Below are 21,604 nucleotides of genomic sequence, written 5' to 3'. Positions count from 1 at the left end.
GGGACACAGAGCAGGGGAACGGGGACACAGAGCAGGGAACAGGGACACAGAGCAGGGAACAGGGACACAGACAGAGCAGGGGAACAGGGACACAGAGCAGGGAACAGGGACACAGAGCAGGGAACGGGGACACAGAGCAGGGAACAGGGACACAGACAGAGCAGGGGAACGGGGACACAGAGCAGGGAACAGGGACACAGAGCAGGGAACAGGGACACAGACAGAGCAGGGGAACAGGGACACAGAGCAGGGAACAGGGACACAGAGCAGGGAACGGGGACACAGAGCAGGGAACAGGGACACAGAGCAGGGAACAGGGACACAGACAGAGCAGGGGAATGGGGACACAGAGCAGGGAACAGGGACACAGAGCAGGGGAACGGGGACACAGAGCAGGGAACAGGGACACAGAGCAGGGGAATGGGGACACAGACAGAGCAGGGGAATGGGGACACAGAGCAGGGGAACGGGGACACAGAGCAGGGAACAGGGACACAGAGCAGGGAACAGGGACACAGAGCAGGGAACAGGGACACAGACAGAGCAGGGGAACGGGGACACAGAGCAGGGAACAGGGACACAGAGCAGGGGAACGGGGACACAGAGCAGGGAACAGGGACACAGAGCAGGGGAACGGGGACACCGAGCAGGGAACAGGGACACAGAGCAGGGAACAGGGACACAGACAGAGCAGGGGAATGGGGACACAGAGCAGGGGAACGGGGACACAGAGCAGGGAACAGGGACACAGAGCAGGGGAACGGGGACACAGAGCAGGGAACAGGGACACAGACAGAGCAGGGGAACGGGGATACAGAGCAGGGAACAGGGACACAGAGCAGGGGAACGGGGACACCAAGCAGGGAACAGGGACACAGAGCAGGGAACAGGGACACAGACAGAGCAGGGGAATGGGGACACAGAGCAGGGGAACGGGGACACAGAGCAGGGAACAGGGACACAGAGCAGGGGAACGGGGACACAGAGCAGGGAACAGGGACACAGAGCAGGGAACAGGGACACAGACAGAGCAGGGGAATGGGGACACAGAGCAGGGGAACGGGGACACAGAGCAGGGGAACGGGGACACAGAGCAGGGAACAGGGACACAGAGCAGGGAACAGGGACACAGAGCAGGGGAACGGGGACACAGAGCAGGGAACAGGGACACAGACAGAGCAGGGGAACGGGGACACAGAGCAGGGGAATGGGGACACAGAGCAGGGAACAGGGACACAGACAGAGCAGGGGAATGGGGACACAGAGCAGGGAACAGGGACACAGAGCAGGGAACAGGGACACAGAGCAGGGGAACGGGGACACAGAGCAGGGGAACAGGGACACAGAGCAGGGAACAGGGACACAGAGCAGGGGAACGGGGACACAGAGCAGGGAACAGGGACACAGAGCAGGGAACAGGGACACAGACAGAGCAGGGGAATGGGGACACAGAGCAGGGGAACGGGGACACAGAGCAGGGAACAGGGACACAGACAGAGCAGGGGAATGGGGACACAGAGCAGGGGAACGGGGACACAGAGCAGGGGAATGGGGACACAGAGCAGGGGAACGGGGACACAGAGCAGGGAACAGGGACACAGACAGAGCAGGGGAATGGGGACACAGAGCAGGGGAACGGGGACACAGAGCAGGGGAATGGGGACACAGAGCAGGGGAACGGGGACACAGAGCAGGGGAACGGGGACACAGACAGCCTCAGTGCCTCAGAGCTCCCAGCAGGGATGCCATATGCACAGTATGTTTGTTTTAAAGGGACTCAGGGTGTCAGACCTCTGGCTGGTGCCTGTAGGTAAAGCCTTACAGAACAGCAGCCTTTTTACCCTTGTAAAATCGTGGCTCAAACCTGCTACTTCATCTAAGCAGGGAAGGACTGTGGGAAAGGGACTCAGCTGAATTAGAGGTAGAAAACAAATTATAGAAGCATTACGTGTTCACATTGTGGTTTATGGTGGTTGGTTGAATTGCATTTGTTGTGCTTAAATGGGATAGAACTGATTATGGGGTGGCTGCTTGGAAAGGCCTGGTTTTTGCAAAAAAGAGCTCTCCTTTGCACCCGCCTGGGGACTCTGCATCCTTCTGCTTCGTAGCATTTGGCATCCCAGTGATAAAAAGGAAGAAGCACTAAGGAGCTGGTTGCTGTTATAACACATTGTCTTTTGCACATTGTCCTGAGGAACTCTTCCAAATATTGTTGGAAGAGAAAAAATTGAAAGAACTATAAATCTCCCAAGCGTTTCCAGCTCTAAACCCACAGAGCAGCTAGACAACATTCCTGTTCTTTCCTAGAGTTTGGAAAAAGGTCTCACAGATATAAGATGCAGCTTTGATCTGGTGCTGGAGTGAAACCTCCTCCTGTTTCCACCATCCTTAGGGCAGAAGCACAAATCCTTCCCCCTCTTCAGGTGTGTCCTGTGCAGGTGTACCCTGAGCACTGACCACCCAGCAGGTCAGACTGTGTTCAGGGCCTCTGGTGATCCATCAGACTACTGACTTGTCTTATAAAAACCTAAGATGAAAAGTTGTTCTGAGTTTTTTTTAACAGAAAAGACTATTTGTTCCGTATATTATTTAGATTGGTACTTTTCTTTTGAAGTTTGACACAGGATTCTTCACTTACATAGTCATACCTAATCTCTGAGGCCTTGCTGTCAGTCTTTGACTGTCATCTGCCTTTTCCACAGCTTGACAGACTATATTTCTTTACATCTATTTTACTTTTGTGTTCCCCATTGTGGAGGCTACCTCACAAACCAGTCCAGGTTGGTCAACAAGGATCAAAAGTCAGAAATCAAAGTGAATGCATCTTAGCACTAGTGCTTAAGTGGTGGCAGATCAGTGGCTGCCTGGTATCTTTGTGTTTTCACTTTTACATCTCCCCTTCCTGAGCAAAGCCCATGGAGTCCTACAGTGAACTCTCTGCAGCCAGAAGAATACAAAATATTAGGGCCAATAAAAAAAAAATCTTTAAAAGAGCTGGACTTATGCCACAGAGAGGTTATGAATGAAGAAAAGAAGAAGGTCAAACAATCCAAGATAAAAGAATGTGTCAAAGAATAAAACTTGAAATAATATAGTTGCTCTAAATTATTCAGGTTCTACATTGTCTGGAGATGGAAAGCAGGGAGTCTTGGCTGGGGAAACAACATGAAATCTCAGATCTCTGACAGTGCAGATAATCAGGCAGGTGACCTGCTAGTGATTTACTCCTGCCTATTTTATGCTACTCCCCTCTCTCCCTTGCTCCTGTACTGATTCAGATTACAAAAACTCTCCAGAGTGAGCTTTTGTGTGTCCAGACAACATGTAGAACATGAAAAATACATCCAGCCTTACCTCAGGGCCAGTGGGACCAAAACACCACAAACTGCAAGCACAGATCTATAGTTATAGCAACTGGTGCCTAAAGATTGCAACAGAGATACCAGCTTTTTGCATTAAATCCAGACAATCAGGGCTGAGGAACGCTCTGAGCCAAAATCCTGTAAAAATAGATTCTACAAGGAGACAGACACTGAACCTCTTATGCAAAGCACAGTGGAGCAGTTCCTTCCCACAGGAGCTGCCAGCCCCTGGCAGCTCAAAAGAACAAGCACAGAGGTGACAAAACCCATCTCATATCATGACAAAATACACCCAGCAAGTGGTGGCTTTTTTTAATAATGTTTTTTTTTAAACAGCATCTGATGAAGTTCAGCTCTGGCTCCTACATGCTGAGAATTCAGAACCAGAAACACATTTACAGCCTGCTATCACTTGATAGAACCAGATCTTTTTTTAATTGAACTGCCATCAGTTGGGATCCACATTTTTTATCTCACTGTACCAACCCCGATGATTCCCTGCAAGGCTTCAGATAAAAGGCACACATTCTCCCTTGGCATAGAGAGGGAGGAAAAGAGGCCTCTGACCCAGGCTGGGGCTCCAAAAAGACTGCAAAAGACAACTTCCCGGGAGAGGGGGTGGGAATTTACTGTAATTAAAGCAATCACCACCTTTTTACTCTGACTAGGAGTGGCCTCAACAAATAGTAGATGTCTCTTTCTTCTCTATCAAATTCGCCTTGCTCCAAATTTCTCACAGTCTTGTTTTTTCCCTACATTGATGTAGATCCATAGATCCACAGAATGTTTTGGTTTGGAAGAGACTGTAAAGCCCATCCATTCCACTCCTGCCATGGCCAGGGACACCTTCCACAATCCCAGGTTGATCCGAACCCCATCCAACCTGGCCTTGGACACTTCCAGGGCTGGGATAGCCACAGCTTCTCTGGGCAGCCCTACAGTAAAGAATTATAGATTCATGGGGAGTAAGACTGTAAAACCCAGCTCAGTTCAGAATTCTGGGTGAATTCTCCACTCTGTGAGAGGAACAACTGCACAGGGCCCATGGCTGGGGTGTCCCAAGCCCATTTACCAGGGTGGGATAAGCAACAAGGACAGGAAACAAAGGAAGGACCCCTATTTTGTTGCTTGCCTTGGGCAAAGAGCACTGATGGAGCACTTGTGAGTTTTACTGTCCATCATTTTGGGTCTCATCACCAGGTACCTAGCAAAACATCTGCAGTGAACTGAGGCACTCACTGACATTTAATTGAAAATTAACAATAGCCAAAATAATGCTCACTGAGCTCCCTCTCTGCCCTGTGTGGAAGGTTGTCAACAAGTTGATTGTCAAAGCTTGGAAGCACCATATGAACCACAGGAATGGATAATAAGGCACCTTGAGGCATAAACGTTTCTGTATAAATTATGGAAGGAAATGAACAACACAACACTTATTAAAATAAGAAGTACGGCATTGTGTGTGAAAATTAGAACCCTTGTTCTACTGGAGTGATGGGGACAATTTTTTCCTTGCTGAAGGCTGAATAGTCCAAGATCAAAACCAAACCTCTTCCTGACCCAGAAGTACAACAAAAAATCAACTGAAATCAGACCTTGGCTCAGTCCCCCTTGTCTGCTCTGCTGGAAATCACAAAATAACATACAGAAATTGATTAAACACCTCCAATACACCAACTGCAGTGACTGAGAGATATGAAATTACCTGAAACTCATCTTTTATCTGGCTGGAATTGGTCTGTGGATCCAGTCTGCTGATGTTGTAATATATGGATCTGAACTCACAGACTGGAATGGCCGTGTTGCCACAGAGACATGCCTCCAAAATGGCATCATGGACAAACACGTACTGCTCCTGCACAGGGGAGGGGAGGAGATATTAAAACCACATTTTTAATACAGATCATGAAGTATCACTCTTCTTTTTTTTCTTAAGTCATGCCCAATATGCATATTTGGCTCTGTTTTACGTGGAGACAAATTACACAGTGTGCTTCATGACAGTTTTGTGAGCATATTTCATCCATCATCGAATGTGAGGCCTCATGTGCTCCTTTCAGATTCACAAGGAAAATGGGGAGCTGGCACTCTCAGGAATGTTGGGACAAAATGGGGGAGGGCTGAGGAAGACATCGGGGTGTAAAGCCTCTCTGTCCACCAGGCAATGGTCAGGGATGGGCCTCCAACAACACCAGAGAATCACAGAATTGTTTAGGTTGGAAAAAACCTCTAAGAGCACTGAATCCAAGCCAGCACTGCCAAATTAACCACTGAACATGTCCCCAAGTGCCACATCTACATGTCTAAATGGGATGTGGCAAGGATGTTAGACCCTTGCAGGGATGGTGATTCCACCACTGCCCTAGGCAGCCTGTGCCAGAGCTTGACAATCCTTTAATGAAGAAATTTTTCCTAATATACAATTTGACCTTCCCTGGCACAACTGCACAGAACTAACAGGTTTCTTCAGAGCCCTGGGTTTTGGGTATTTTGGGTAAAACTCTTTCCCTTAAGGAAATATGGGAAGTCCAACAAAGTTAACAGCCTTTCTCTGTTCCAAGCTATTGTCCTGCCCCTCAGGAGGGGAAGGAGCTAAGGGACACACATAAAACCTGTGTAACAGGATAACAGTTCCACAGGAGTTTGTGCTGTGTGATGGAGCACCTTGCTCAATCAGCACCCAAAGCGTGAATCAAAGATGTTTTTTTTGCTTAGCTTGTAATTGATATACACTAGGCACTACTGGTGCCTGCAGTGTTCCTATGAATGAGTCATGAGAGGCTTCAGGAGGTCTTTTTTCTTACTGTGAGAATAAAATTAATCAGCAATGCACAGACCTAAACGTCAAGGTTTGCCCTCCTGTCTTGAAGGCCTCGAGTAGCTGCCAGTGAATTGATTCAGTGCAAATCCCGGCATGTTTAGCCACTGAAAGTTCTGCATAATCAAGGCACAGAGTTGACTTTACAAATGGCTGGGCAGAGAAGCTGACAGGAAAGCAGCACCTCGTGCAGGGAGAGCTGCTGGCACCTACCTCTGTCTGCACCAGATTGACCCTTTGGGAGCGCAGCTCTCGAACACAGTTGAATATATCCACCACGCCCTCGTTCTCTGCCATGTCCAGCATGATGTCAATGGCAATAAAGCACCCTGTCCTGCCAGCCCCAGCACTGCAAAAGGAAAAAACCAGAAGGGTCTGCGTGACCAAGGGGCCGTGGAGAGGCAGGAGACAATAACAACAGCACACCCACACACACACCACTCTCTCCTCCCAGGAGCTGCTCCCAGTCCTTGCTGGATTCATTTTTCTGGTTCAGGACTTAAGAGAATGAGGGGAAATAGTATTTCTTGAAAGGGAGGCAGAAACAAAAGTTTTGTGTTATTGAACATCAGCAAAATATTGCAAAAATATTCATTATAATTTTACAGGTCAGGTCACCTGCACACCTCTCATTACACAGGGAAGAGCAGCCTCCAGGTTGCAAACAGACACAATTCCAGGAAATTTCTTCCCTGGGACCCTCGAGAAGGGAGTAAATGCATACATTTACTCCAGTGGGCATGATGAAAGGAGCTCAGTCCTCCACCTCAAATGCTTCTTTTCCCTTTTGAATAGGAGCAGTTCGGATCCTGAGGAGGGTGATTTCAAGTTATGGATTGTAAATTACAGAGGAAGGAGCTCGAGGCTACTTGAACCCTTCAGTTCAGAGCTCCCCACTCTTTGTGAGAACTGGGCCATCTCCTGCAAAACTGTGTTGTCATTGTGTCCTCCTTCCCCTCCGGGAAATCATCCAAACTGCTTAGGTGTGAAGGATGGAGGGAGGAGAAGTCTCTTCACATTACTCTGAAGGAAGCAGAACTCTGCTCAAACCAGAGAAACTTCAGCTGCACTGAAAACTCCACCAGAGCCGAAAGCAAGGAGATATGAATGACCATAAATTAATGGACCAGATTAATCAACTGCTGAATAGAGAGAAGATATTTTTCATTTGCAGAATTTTAATGAATTACTGGCATTTCCTCTCCCTTTATCTCTCAGCTTTTCAGAATTTTAACAAATAGTTTTAATAGTTCTATATTTAGAGGATCCTGGCACTTCATAAATATCGAACAGTGATATTATCCAGTCGGGCATTGGTGGGGAGAATTTGGTAATTACCACTTAAAGCAAGTCATTAAAATTCAAAAGCAGATAAATAACACAGAGGAAATGGCATTTGTTCATTAAAGTGGAAAGGACAAAAAACCTCTCCTTGCTTTCTTGGTGACAATTAGTCAGGTTCAGACACCTTCCAGGGTGTCTGAATTCATGGCACATCATTCATGGCACCTCATTCATAGCACCAAAGCAGCAAACTCAGGTCCTCAGCTGTAAATGAAATCTCATCTGCCAACTCCTCAGGTTTAGCTTTACTTGATTATAAAACTGACTCACTGCTTGCTAAAAAATCCAGCAAAACAAAACACCCACCCAATCCAAAACTGCTTAGAAAAGATAAGATTTAATTGATTTTCCTTTCTAAAGTAGTTGTGGGATGTATTCTCTCACTCTTTCTCAAGACCCAGACTGGGAACTAGAGGCAATTCACTGTGGATTGCTTAGGGGTGAGATTTTGGGACAGCCAGTTCTGCTCTCTAGCCTTGTGCTCAAGCCACATCTTCTTTAGCTCACACATGCTCTGAGCCCTGCAGATGTAGCACTGACTTTCCTTGCATTTGAAGCCATTTAACTCCTTTTATTTGCTAGCTGGAAGTCAGAGGGCAAGTTTTTAATCTGAGATTCCCACCCCAACTCCTGGGCTTTTAGGAAGCCAAGGTGCCCAAGGGCTGGCAGCCAGACTCAGCCAGAGGAATATTTCAGACCATAAAAACATAAAACCATAGAATGGTCTGTGTTGGAATGCACCTTAAAGACACTGCAGTCCCAAGTCCCCTGCTGTGGGCAGGGACCCCTCCCACCAGACCAGGTAAGGCCTTTAATGCTGGCACAAAGCTGAGCTGCAGCACATGAGGGTACAGAAAAACAAAGTTGCTTTAAAATTCTCTGTGTTGACATTGTCTGTTCTGCCACAGGAGGTTTGAGGGCTGGGAATGGCTGTCCCAGATATTCACCACTTCCCCAGCTCTGCTACAAACATCCAGCAGAGCTCAGACCACTGTGGGGTCTTCTACATTTGAAAGGCCCCCTCTGACCTACTCCCATCATCTCTAACTCAGGCCAGCTTGGCTCCAGATCTGCCACTTCAGGGAAGAAAAACCTATTTCCCCTTCTTGCCTGCATGCAAGGAAATGTTACCCTTAAACAGCCGCCGGTCATTGCCAGGAGAGAAGCAGAGAGAAGGAAAAGCTGCTGGAGGAGGGGCTCAGGTGGAGAGCTGTCCTACCTGCAGTGCACCACGATGGGTCCTGCCTCGGGGGGGTTGAGGAACTTCACCTGGCGGACGAAGCCCAGGAGCCCCGTGGCGTAGCAGGGGACGCCGTGGTCCGGCCAGCTGGTGAAGTGGAACTGCCGAATCTCCCGGATCTCATGGTAGCCTTTCTGAGGAGACAACACAGCCTCTGTTTTCCTCCCATCAGACTCCAGTCAGCAGATGCTGCTCCCTGCTGCCTTCCCTCGTGCAGAGGTGCAACAAGCACTGAGCTCTCACCATGCGTGGAAACGTGTCTGAGCTGCTTTTCACTCTAAAATCCGAATTCCAGTTCCCAGTGAAGTGGGTAACACCCACCTGAGGGCTGGGAAGGTGGTACCAGCTCCCAGTTCCAGCCTGTGCTCTCACAGTTCAAACCCACCTCACCCGGGTCACCTCAGCCCTAACACTCTGTGGCTGTGTTCATCCTCACCCTCTTGTGTCACAGCCATAAACCACCAAAAATTCACTCCTAAATCCTATCTGAGGCATTGAAGCTTGTGTCACAGCCATACACCACCAAAAATTCACTCCTAAATCCTATCTGAGGCATTGAAGCAAAAGCTTGGGGAATGAACACCTCAAGAGTGGACATGCCCCAGGTAACAGCAAATTTTTTGCCACCTCCTGCCAAAAATTCTCAGTTTGAAATACTGCAGTGAAAAGGGCAAAAAATTGCTACCCAGAACCATCTTTTCTGGGAAGAGCAAGTTGTTGGTATGTGAAAATCACACCTTTATCTGACCTGCAAAGGGGAACACGGAACTCTGGGACAACTGCTCTTTATTGTACAGGAAATGTGGGTGGAATCCAGCAGCAGCTCCTCTAGCCTGTCAGATTTTGGCGTTAGCATTTATCAACAAATTTCTCAATGATTTAATGAAATGTGGAGCTGATGTATCAGAAAACTGAAACAATATTCCCAGTGTGGCTGAAGTTCAGCCAGCAGCAATTTTGGAAAATCTTTAAAACCACTTACTGAGTGTTTGGAAGGTAATTTGGACAGACCTATAATACTCTGACACTTAGACATCCAATTTCTAATTACAAGTAACAAAATCATCCAAATCCTGCTGGTTTGGGGATAATTTTTCTACTCTTGCTCTTATTACATTCTCATTTCTGATCTAAAGGGACCCTACCTGGCATCCAGTTTAAGTGGTACCTTTTTTCCTCTGCCATTTGCCACTGTGAAACAAGGCAGTTATTACTCCTGGCATACCATCAGCTATCTGCTGCCTTTTGGATGCAGTTAAACTTTATGCACTGTGGATTCTACTTTTGTGGCTACATCAAGATGTTCCTGTAAAATCATTTGTCCAAAAAATGGAATCCCTGTCAAAAATTTAGTTTGCTGAAGTGAAGCCTAGTAGCATAGCATAGCTCCCATGTCCAAGAGCACTCTGGAGTTTCCCACAGTTTCTGAACACAAATGGAGTGTGTCATAATCTCAGCTGCTGAAGAGCTCCTTACCTTTTGGACAGTGAAGGTACGTATGACATACTCTGCCAATGGCTCTGTCTCAATTAATGTGACTTTAATATCTCCATAGACTTCTGTGTCATCTGGCCAGTATCGAACACACTTCACCTGGGGGGAGAAAGAAAATATTGAGAGGAACTAGAGTCAGAGCTAACCTACATTTTCCTCCACTTTCATGCTGAAGCCAATGCAAATTGGGCTTTCTTCTGACGTGCAGATTTGCCAAAATTAACTGTATAAATTAGATCAAAATTCCTTTACTATACATAGAAACCACAGGCAGGATGTTTTTAAAGTTCCCTTTGTTGTCCATATGAATGCAAATGGTGCATTTAGATTTTTTTATTTTAAATCTTCGTTGAATTTCCATACATGCCAGGCCCATATCAGATGTACAGGACACCGGACAGTCACCACCACCATCCCTTTTGGGAAAAACCCATGCTACTGCTCCTGTAATTCTGAGATCTCCCTGTTTAGCCAAAGAATTTCAGTTCATGGGGTTTGTGGGATACATGCTGAGACACTAAATTTGTTTGACTCTGAGCTTTTTTTATCAGACGTGGACATAAACTTGGCATTTTACCAGGTGTAACAGACTTCAAGTAAGGCTCAAGAGAGAAATCTCCTGAGCAGGTAAACATATCCCAGCTTAGCCAGTTCTAGGAGCCATGTGCAAAACCACCAGAAGAAATAAAAGCAAGGCTGTGAAGCTCCAGAAGGGATATTTAGGCTAACAAAGACTATCAGGTTATTAAATGCTCTAGCATGAAAGAGTAGAACAATACCTAAAGCTGAAGCAATTAGCTGCTGCAAAGCAGGCTTCATGTTCCAGTTCCAGTCATAATTGAAAGGGGTTTTATAAATATAAAATATGATTAATGTAGGTTTGTTGTGGCTTTTTTGTTGTTTGGGTTTTTTCTTTTACACAGAGGCATTTATTTCGAACTGAAGTGTCAGTAGAAGGTAAAATAGAATAAATAGTAGTAAATGAACAGAAGTAGCTGGCATTCAACCATGAGATCTAAGGGAAATCAAACACAAAGCAGCTGAATTACTAATGGCCTTGAGTAAATGATAATTTGATTTTTTCTTAGTACCAAAGCAATGGAAAGTGACAAACATCAGGACAAAAATTTTTAAGAACCCCAGTTTCTGGCTGAGAATGTCTCTAAAACAAAAACCATGCTGGAAAAGCCACCCCAGATATTCTGCCTTCTTATTTCCTGAGGTCCAGCCTACACCTTTTGAGTTATCCATATTTGGTTCCATGATGGGCTTTGGGAATTGCCTTGTGCTGACACAGGGATGTCTGGTTCAGGTCAGTCCAGGCAAGGGAATTTGTGGGTGTTTAGGAGGCCAGCACTGCTGGGTGGTCCCAGGATCCACAAAGACCTCAACCACCAGGAACAGTGACCACAGGAACTCCAGGCTTTGGACTCTCATGTAAAGAGGTCTTTTGATAGTTGGAGTACCAGTCACACATCCTCACTCCTCTGGATTTTAGAGGAGAAGTCAAATAATCAGATAAGGAATAACTATTACAGAAGTACATTTTCCCTTCTGTACTGAGGAAGGAGACAGCTTCTGAGCTAGCATAAATTTGTATAACTCTGTCAAAGCCCAGACTTACAGCAGGAACACAGTCCTTATTAGTCTAGAAGGGAAGCAGCTAAGTATTACAAAATACAGCATTTTACAGAAAAACCCAGAGTGGCTGAATTCATTCCCTTCCCTTTGCAGGAAACAAAAGGCATTTTGTTGCTGAGCCCTGCTGAGCAGCAGCTCTGTGTTAAACACAGCCCTGGTCTGGCTTTACACATTGGGAGTGGCACCTTACCCTGCCCACCTCCACCAGGTTGGTGACCATGACAACACTTGCTGAGTTTTCTTGCCAAATCATTCTCCAGAAATCCTTCACTGTCTCTTGCATCGGCCCTGGGGCAGGAGAGAAGACAATAAGGACATCTCAAGAGAGTGCATGGAACGCCAATAACCCCTTCCAGCTGCTTTCCAGCCACTGTCCTGTTCCCACAGGATCCTGCTCCCTCTCAGAGCATCCCTTTGTCATTCAGGGTTACAGACACGAACAGCCTGGAGCTCTCTGGGAGGTCAGACCCTTCCTCACAGCAGGTATTAAAGGTTCCAGCACAGTGGCAACAGAAGTGATGGCTCCAGCAGGTAACTCTGTATAAGTGATGGGACAAGGATGTACCCCACACTGAACCTGTATTATAGCTGTGTTGGAATTCACACCTGATGCACCACGCCATCTCACAGTTCAATATTGATTAATTATGAAAGAGGAAGGAAACACGCAGAAATTAGTTCTTTTCTGAAGTTTCCTCCAGAAAAATGTCAGGTTCCAATAGCCAACTAACCAGTGCTCACAAGAGGTTTGTCAGTCTAGAGCCTCTCCATGACATTATTGCCTTTCTTACAGGAAACTCATCAAGTGACTTACAGAAGGTGGTGTTCAAATGCATTTCCTGCTAGTGCCCCTCAAAGGCACATCAGTCACAGCTTATTCACACTGCCCACCTCAAGCAAGGTAAACCCAAGACACACAAAGTCCCCTGTAGCTCTCCTTTCATACTTCATGCACAAATGACACATTCTAGGCTGTACTGCCACCTCTAAGTCTGTGGCATTTTCTATGCCTGCAGCTGAGCTTTTAAGTCTGAGTGCCATGGAGATCTGGGAAAATTCTCCATCCTTCTCTCTTTTGCCCATATAACAAATTTTCAGATGATGTCACCCCACAAAAAGTTCCTACAACAGTGTAAACCAGGATTGGGTTTGCAAATATTTAGACATACAAGAGTGAACTTGCCTTGAGTTGCAATGTAATGGCGAGGCCGATGGTACCCCTGGAAATAAAAAGAAAATAGATGAGTGTTTGTGAGATCACAGCTCAGAGAAAGCCCAGCAGGGATTTGATACTTTCCAGGTGCCAACTGCTGCCCTCTGGACAGTGTATAATTATGTAATATATTATAGTTAACTATTTATGGAATGAATGAGTGAATGAATGATTGAAGGGGCAACTGGGCTGCCCTGAGAGATTTCAAGTGAGGGCATCTCCCTCAGGCTGAATAACCCAACCTCTTCATGCCAAAGACAAGACAGGAATGGGGCACTTTTTAATTATTTCCACAAAGAAACACACACCCTGTGTTGCCTGAGAGTAATGCTGAAAACAGATAGGCAAAACACTGCATCTTCTTGTTTGTAAAGAAGAAAGGTATGAATTTGTCTCTGTGAAAACTCTGAGGTCATCTTTTATCCTTTCAAGAAACTATTCTAAACATTTCCTGTTGCTGTGACTTAAGAGCTGCGTTCGAGAAATGCTCGTGCATTGGATCACTCTCTGTGAGACAGAGGCTGCTTTTCCAGTGTCACTTTATAACACTTTAAAAAAGTCAGCCTGTTTACATACATGCCTTCTGCACCACAGCTTTGGGAGTAGTTGGTAAGTCTCTGATATCTGCTAGTGCTATAGCGAGGGGTTGATAGTGATTTCTGCATTCATCATTTAGCCCATGTCCCACTTATGCTGGTGGATCTGTCAAATACAGGAAATCTCCATCTGTCCAGACTGGTCAGACAGAATAAACTGGAGACTGAGAACTTTCTCCCTGTCACAACACCATGTTTGTACAACGTTCAGCTGTCATTCATATCAGATGCACAGCGTGCCCCTGTGTCAGAGGCACCAAATTCACAAGCAGGCTTGTCACAGGGGGTTTGTCACAGGGGATGTCCAGGAGCCTTACGTCGATGTAATTGGCGTTGATGTAGTCAGAGTGAGGGTCCCCATCCAGCAGCTGCAACCTCACTCTTGAGTGATCATCTGAAGGAAGGAAAGGAGAGAAAGTGACAGTAACGATAAAGAGGAGTTTCTAAGGGGTCTGTTGTATCTGCTGAATCCTGCAAGGGTGGTATCATGGAATTATAGAATGCCCTGGGCTGAAAGGGACACACAAAGTGCAACTCCTGGCCTCAAAAATCCCACCATGGTAACTGAATATTTGAATACTTGCAATAATCAAAAAATGGAATAGTATAACATATTGTTGCTAAAAGCCCTTTGTTTTGTGTTTAAGATGTAATGTTCAAGTCCTTGAGTTAGTCATGCTCTGTACTCATTGAATTCATTGCTGTCACCATAATCCTTATGGAGATTTGAGACGTCACAAATGTCACCTGGTTTGGGACATTTGGGACAGATCTTTGCAAGGTGTAGTCCCATGACAAAAACCATTTTCCTGCTTGGAAGCTACAAACTCCTTTGGTTTAATCTGATCTATGGAAACTGAGGCAAGAGCTAAAACTGACAGGACCAGGACATAATTAAATAGATCACAACAGAGATAGAAAAGATTAAGGAGGGTAAAATGGCAATGAAACCCTGCAAATAAGGAATTTTTAAAAACCCAGAAACTGGAAGGAAAATCAAATTAAACCAGAGCAACATTCCTTTATGTAACCCACAGAACTCACAGCGGCAAAATGGCATCGAGGCAGAGTTGAAAAAAACCAACAAAATCAGAAACATTCATATTTTTGAGGAGATTCAAAGTTTCTTTAGATAAGGCAATAAAATAGCAGAGATCAATCTTTTAATCCCCCAGCATGCTCCATGGTTCAGATGCAAAAAGGAACTACCCCAGCAGGCAGATTATGTCATGATTTTCCACCGGGGGAATATTTTGATCTTTCTGTGGAACAGCTGGTGCTGGGCTCTGTCACAGGAGATACTCCAGAGCCAGGCTGCTGATGTGATTTGCTCTGGCAATCCCAGCACTGGCATGCAGTTAATTGTAGAACTGCTTCTAAGGGCCAGTTGCTTGGCAGAGGCTACTGAGTTATGGGGGTCACTGCTGGCCATGCTGTGCTCATTTTTAAATGATTTTTTAAAAAGAAGTATAATATCGAGTCCATTAAGTTTATTTCCTCCCCACCAGCTCTATGGAGCATAGCTCTCAGTCAGAGCAGCATTAATGTTTAGCAGCACTTTGCAGAACACAGGCCTAAGCATGATTTACATTCAATTAAAAAGAATCATAGCAATGGAACATAAAAATATGAGGTGTGATTCTGCAGTAACTCAGTCAAAAGGGGTTTAGTCATGTCTTAATTAAATGTAGAATCAGATAATAATTGTGAAGACAGATGTGTGAGCAGTTCTGAAAACCAAGACTTGGATGTATATTAAATATTCATTTGGCCATGTAAAGGAATGATTCTACTCTGTGCAGCCTTTGGGGGAGATTTACACACCTAGCAAAAAATACAACCACATTGCTGCGTTTATCAAATCCCATATCTGCATTCAAAGAAGGTTCTTTGCAGGTGAATCCATCAAAAGCTTTGCTATATTTGTATTAATAAATATAACCATTGTAGACACAGGGAAGGGGGAATATTTCTCAGAGTGCTGATGTTCCCAATTACCTGCACTCAAGGCAGCAGCACGAGGAGTCCCAGTAACTCATGTGGTTAGGCAGACAACAAAAGAATTTATACTTAGAGCCATTCACAAAGACAGACAAAGAGCTGATTAAACTGGACATGTGGATGAAATACAGGGAAACTCCCGAAGACAATTTCATACTTGCAGTTCCAAGCAGCAAACTAAGTTTGTTAGGAGCCACAGAGAAAAAAGCAAAGAAAAATCAAACCGTGGAGCGAATGCCCGGGAGGGGAACATTTACTGATTCCTCCCAAGAGAACACCACTCTGGAAGTCTCAACTCATTGCAACAACACAACCAAAAGCTATGAGACAAAAAACGTCCCCAATGACAGGGGAAAAGGATCTGAGGTTCATTTTTTAATGAGGGACACACACAGTTTCTGTAGATGGAGCGCTCTAAATAACCCTGGAGGAAGCACCTGCCTCTCTTCATTTAATGGAGCCAAACATTAAAATTAAGTTTCAGCACTTTGAGCCGCTCTTTGGACAGAAACTTAAATCAGGCAGGATGAATACATCCAGAGGGAGCTGAATGGGGAAGAACTGGAAAGCAGACTCCATGATTTCAGGCAATTATGGATAATTATGGCTAAGGAAAAGATGCTCTGTAGGTGCAAAAAAACTGTTTTTGGCTTGTTTTCCTTTTTCCCTTTGTATTTTTGAAGTCAAATATGGGGAAAAAACATAAATGATGAAATTTAACTGAAGATTAATGCTATTTTTGTTTTTGTTTTTAAAAGGAGATATTCAGGTCTAATAATATTTTGGGACCAAATGAAAAATGCTTTAAGCTGAACTTTGCTTTCAGAGGACAGAATTCAAAATATTTCATTGCATATTTTACTAAAATGAGATTAATTCCTGAGGGAGATTTATTGCTCTTACAAGTGAGAACAGTGCAGCAGGAAAAAAAAAAAAATCTATGTATATGTGAAGCACACAAAATATTAATGATGTCTTAATGGTAGCTTTAACCTTGCTCCAAAGTTTAGGAGAACAGTCTGGATAAAAGTTCATAAAATAAGTTCCCTTGTAAATCTCTTTTTTCCACAAAAAAACCATCAAACTTTGGGATTTGACTTAAGAAAAAAAAAAAAGCGCAAATTATTATGCTCTTAGTAGTAAGGATCTCGTACTTAGATTTTTTGTCTGCAGATTTTAAAGGGCTATTTAAAGAACAGCAAATGCCTTTATTATATCTTCTCCCAATGGTTAAAACTTATTTTGATTCTTCTCTTTTTCCACAGGACTCCTCTAGCCAAGGACACAGCATTCTTGGCAGACTGAAATGAAAGTGTTGCTCAGCTCTTCACTAAATTTATCAGACATCATATCCCTGTGTGTTGAAAATGGACTTTAAGAAACATTAAAAATGGAGGGGAAAACAGGAAAAAAAAGTTGCATTCACAAAAAAAACCAAAAACAAAAACAAAAAAACAACAACAAAGAAAAGCAAAAAAAAAAAAACAGAAAAAACCCAAAAAACCCAAAATGTGTAAATTGTTTTATTTCTCCCTGTTTACTCCAGTCCTTCTGCAAGTTAGCAGAACTCTAAATTTATATGAAGAATAGTTTGAGTGAAAATTGGTCTTAAAACAGACTTCAAAAATGACATGAATTTCACTGAAAAGCTCGGTGCTCCCATTTTAGCACAAAATTGTTACAGTTTTAAACTCCTGTCAAAATTCCCATTAGTGATCATTTGAAGTATCACTGCAATTTTGCCATGCCTCATTTTGACACTGGCGCTGGAATAATCTCACACAACTTTTGCCATCGAAACATTACACAGCTCATCTGAACTGCCTGCCAGGGCTCCCCGCACAGGAATGGAGAAACACAGACAGCTCTGGAGAGTCAGCCCAGTTCTGGGACAAAAGGATCATTAATCCTCACTCTGTCCTCCCCCTTCTGCCCCGCTGACCCTGGACTGTGCCATGAGAGCTGGGCAACATCCAGGTGTGATAATCCCACCCTGACAGGATCAAATTCCAAGGATATCATGCAGATGTGCAAGAGTTCAGGCACTACAGAAGAAATCATGGAATAAAAATTCTTGAAAGTTGGAAGATTTCTGTTCTAAATGCAATAGTGATGTCAGGCACCGGCACAAGCTGTGTCTGGAAGTGCCCAGGGCCAGGCTGGACAGGGCTTGGGGCAACCTGGGCTAGTGGAAAGTGTCCCTGCCCATGGCAGGGGGTGGAACTGGATGAGCCTTAAGGTCCCTTCCAACCCAAACCAGTCTGGAACCCAAACCCAACCCAAACCAGTCTGGAATTCTATGTAGGCTTTTTTATTTCATGCCTTATCCCGGTCTGTGGGCAAGAAGTGCTCTCCACCTGTGTGCCAGCTGAAAGCTTCTTCATCTCTTCCACCCCAAAATTCACTGATTTATTCACAGTTTTCCAGCACAAAGCATAGGGCAGTCAGAGCACGAAGCAAATTACTGTCTTTTTGTCATGAGCTCCATAGTTTTTAGAGGACCATCATGAGACTTCAAACCCATGGTGCCTCAGTGGGAAAAAGAAAGGCACAGAAAGTGCTGTCCATCAGCTGAAGTAAAACACAATCCTACCTTCTCTCATCCTCAGCTCTCATCTGAGTTTTTATTCTCCTGTAATGTAATGGCTCTAAATCTGGGCAAGATGGAGAGAAATCAAATAGAACCAAAGGTTCCATATAGCTTCTGGACATTTTCTCTTCTCTTGCAATAGATTCAGCTCAACATCCCTCCTCCAACAATCACTTTCTGATGCTCCTTGAAGGACTCAATATCTGGGCCCTAAAGCAGAATTAAATAATTTTGTTTCAGCACATAAATGGGTAGACTGCCTACGTGTGCTCCCTAAAGAAAAACCTGGCATCTCCACAACTGCCTTTGTTTTTACAGCTTTTATAAAAGTGTAGGAGCAAAGCTCATGGGCTCTGTTCATATAATAAAAAGTTCAAGCAAGACAGTTTCCTTCAGCATGGTAAGTCTGTCTGCATCTTCCCACCATCCACAGTGGATTTCTGTTGATGCAGGCCCCAAATCCACTGCTCAACTTTTCCCTTGCTCCAGAAACTGTTACAGATGGGGGAACCATGAAAAGCTGGGAGCGCTCTTTGCGTTCTCTTTCCCCTCCTCTGCATGAACAGATCAGCTCTCAGGCTGCTCTGCAGCCTTGGTTTGCAAATGTAGGAAGAGCAGGTGTTGGGGCTGGCAGTGTGATCTAGGTTTTCAGAGAGGCAGAATGTTAATGCAGCTCTGGGAGAGCGGTGAGCCAGTAAAACAGTCCTGTAACCCATGAGGCTGTAAAGACAAGATCTAATCTGCTGTGATTCACTGAGCAATGCTACTCATTGCAAGGGCTTGCAAACCCACATTTTAACACCAGGCTCTGAAGCTGCTGCAGAGGTCAGATCAAAACCTGACTTTGCAATTCACTCCCCAAAAGGCAGGGGATTTGTCATGCCAGGAGTGATGAAATGGCAGTCGTGGTTAAATAAATAATGTTTATTGCCACATGGAGCCTTTTACCAGATAAACTGCTAGGGGCAGCCAGCGCCTGCTCTGGGTTTCAGCAGCCACTACAACTGAAGTACAACAGAACAGCTCGGGGTATAACCACCGAGGAGGTATAACCAGGAGGTGTGTTCCACCTCCTCTGCTCAGGCTTTTGCCCACTTTGTACACACAGAGCACACGTTGTGTTCATGACCTGCCTGGAGGGAACCACTGCCCTGCTATTCTCAGCTCTGCTTTCCATCCTCTGCTCTGGATCCTGCCCCTGACTTTACTCAGGGAGTTTGCCCAACTTGCCCACCAGTGGGGTCTGGCTGCAGGCTCAGCTGATAACTTTGCAATGGTTTTACCTGATGAATGGTATGCTCCTTCCTTAGGCATCCTTCTTTCCTTCTCCCTTCCAAGCTTTCTCAATATCACTATTGTATATTTCTAAATTCTCTTTGCTGTCTTTTAAAAGAGCCCTTGTCTCCTTCTCAAACTCTTTGTTCTGATAGATATTTGAAGAGAAGAAAGCCCATTCTACCCTCTCAGTCCCATTCCAAAATCTTTCCCAACAATCCTCAAATTTGAACTTCTTTTCTGACACTTTACACCGTGCAGATTCTTGTTCCTTAGCTGTGATTGCATTTTGCATTCCCTTATTCAAGTTCACCACCCCCTATCTGCACTGCTGCTGTATTTATACTCAGAGCCAAACGGCTCGCGTCACTCTTCGTTAGACAACAATTTGTCTTTGTGAACACCTTCTCTTTAGATAACATCCCATTTATCTTCCTTGATTTTGCTTCTTGAACTCCTCACATTTTACTTGGAGTTCAAGGTTTTCTTCGTGACCATCTTCAACATAAATGAGATGGAAGCTTTTGCACAGTTTTGCCTCTTTTCACCTTTGCTTTTGAATTATGCCAAGTGCTTCCTCAAAATCATACAGAGGAACAAATTCTTTCACATTTCCTTCCTCATATCATACCATGGCACTTCCACTTTTGATCCAGTGTTTGTAGCTGGAGGATTCATCTGTCTTAGACCCATTTAATAGGCGTTAATTGTATAGATGGGTAAATAGAGCTTCTGTCTGGATGTCTCTCTTTGCCACTGGGACACAGAAAGCTCACAGCAAGGTGGAGTTGAAACTAAGGAAGACAACTTCCATGCTAATTGTAATATTCCAGTAGTGTCACTTCCATTTTCCACATGGGTAAAAGAACACTGGTGAACCTGGTGACCAGCTCACAACCGTACAGTGCCAGCAGCAGAACTGGGATCACACTGGGGCTCACAAACTTCAATCTTCATTTCCAGATTCCTTCATCTTTACCACGGGGCCCCTGAACTGAGATGTACTGTGTCATTCCTCAAAACTGGCACATGAATCATTTATTTCAAGGCTCCAAAGAAGGGAGTAGTTATGTGTGAGGCTTCTTTATGAAGAAATTGGGTTTTTGGGCTTGTTGTTCTTGTTGCTGTTTTTTTGGGGTTTTTTTTTTTTTTTGGTGTTTTATGTGTTTGTTTTTTTAAAAAATTAGTAAAATATATTTCTTTTCTACAAGAAACATGTTTTTTAACACAAGAAAAAATACAGTATGAAATAAATCACTCAGCATGACTTAATTTTGCTCTTAGAGCATTCTATAGATTTTCCCAGTCATGAAAATCTATGGCACATTCATTTGTATTCTGATTTCTTGTTCTGATGGTTTCAAGCTTGGCTTCTCCAACTTGATGCAGCTCAGGAGCCCTTGAAAAGAATTAATTCTCACACCTCCTCTCCCCAGTCATTATCAGGAATAATGAAACACTGGGGAACTGCCTGGAGAGCTTGTGGGTAGCTAAGTTTTGGAGAGCAGTTTTGTAAGAGGCTTCACAAATATCTGACAAGAATGAGGAAGGTGAATTTAGTCCTGCTTTGGAGAATATAGATGACCTAAATGGTATTATGGAGACTTCCCTGCCCTGCAGTTCTGCTATGTATTGATTCCTGGAACATCAACAGGAACTGATCTCTGAAAGAAGTAAGCCAAGAAGTTTTAGTGCATTTTCAGTTGCCTTATTATGATCCTGAGGCAGAAGTTAAGCTTGTTCCACCCTTCAAACCAGCTGTCTGGGGACAAGCAGTGACTGCTCCACTGGCTACTGACCACAAGAAAGGAAAAAACCTGTTTTCTGAGTCACAGCTAAAAATCTGATCTATCTGCAACTCCTTTGTGCTCCATTTTGTGGCACTGGAAACTCTGGGGTTTGTGGTGAAAATTGACAGAAAATGGACATCATCACATAAAAAGTGACAAAAAATTTAGCCCTCAAGCTACAAACCTAAAGCAGAAAGCAAGGCAGATATAAGATGTGTAGCATCATGATCATGCAGTGAA

The 21,604-nt window shown here is 44.5% G+C and overlaps 1 protein-coding gene across 1 annotated transcript in view; it reads right to left on the bottom strand.

The window, feature by feature from the left end:
- Positions 1-21,604, bottom strand: part of PTPRT (protein tyrosine phosphatase receptor type T) — a 428,744-nt gene that overhangs the window by 11,216 nt on the left and 395,924 nt on the right. Inside the window, exons 23-29 of the mRNA XM_062505329.1 lie at positions 14,026-14,102; positions 13,083-13,119; positions 12,090-12,187; positions 10,241-10,357; positions 8,744-8,898; positions 6,394-6,529; positions 5,068-5,217 (exon numbers count right to left, since the gene is read on the bottom strand). Of these exons, the coding sequence (XP_062361313.1) occupies positions 5,068-5,217; positions 6,394-6,529; positions 8,744-8,898; positions 10,241-10,357; positions 12,090-12,187; positions 13,083-13,119; positions 14,026-14,102 (770 nt within the window). The remainder of the gene's footprint in view (positions 1-5,067; positions 5,218-6,393; positions 6,530-8,743; positions 8,899-10,240; positions 10,358-12,089; positions 12,188-13,082; positions 13,120-14,025; positions 14,103-21,604) is intronic.

Source organism: Cinclus cinclus, chromosome 18, assembly GCF_963662255.1.
Source record: "Cinclus cinclus chromosome 18, bCinCin1.1, whole genome shotgun sequence".
NCBI classification, from domain to species: domain Eukaryota; kingdom Metazoa; phylum Chordata; class Aves; order Passeriformes; family Cinclidae; genus Cinclus; species Cinclus cinclus.
Note: the sequence above shows the minus strand (reverse complement) of the source record. Positions and strands in the feature narration are given on the sequence as shown.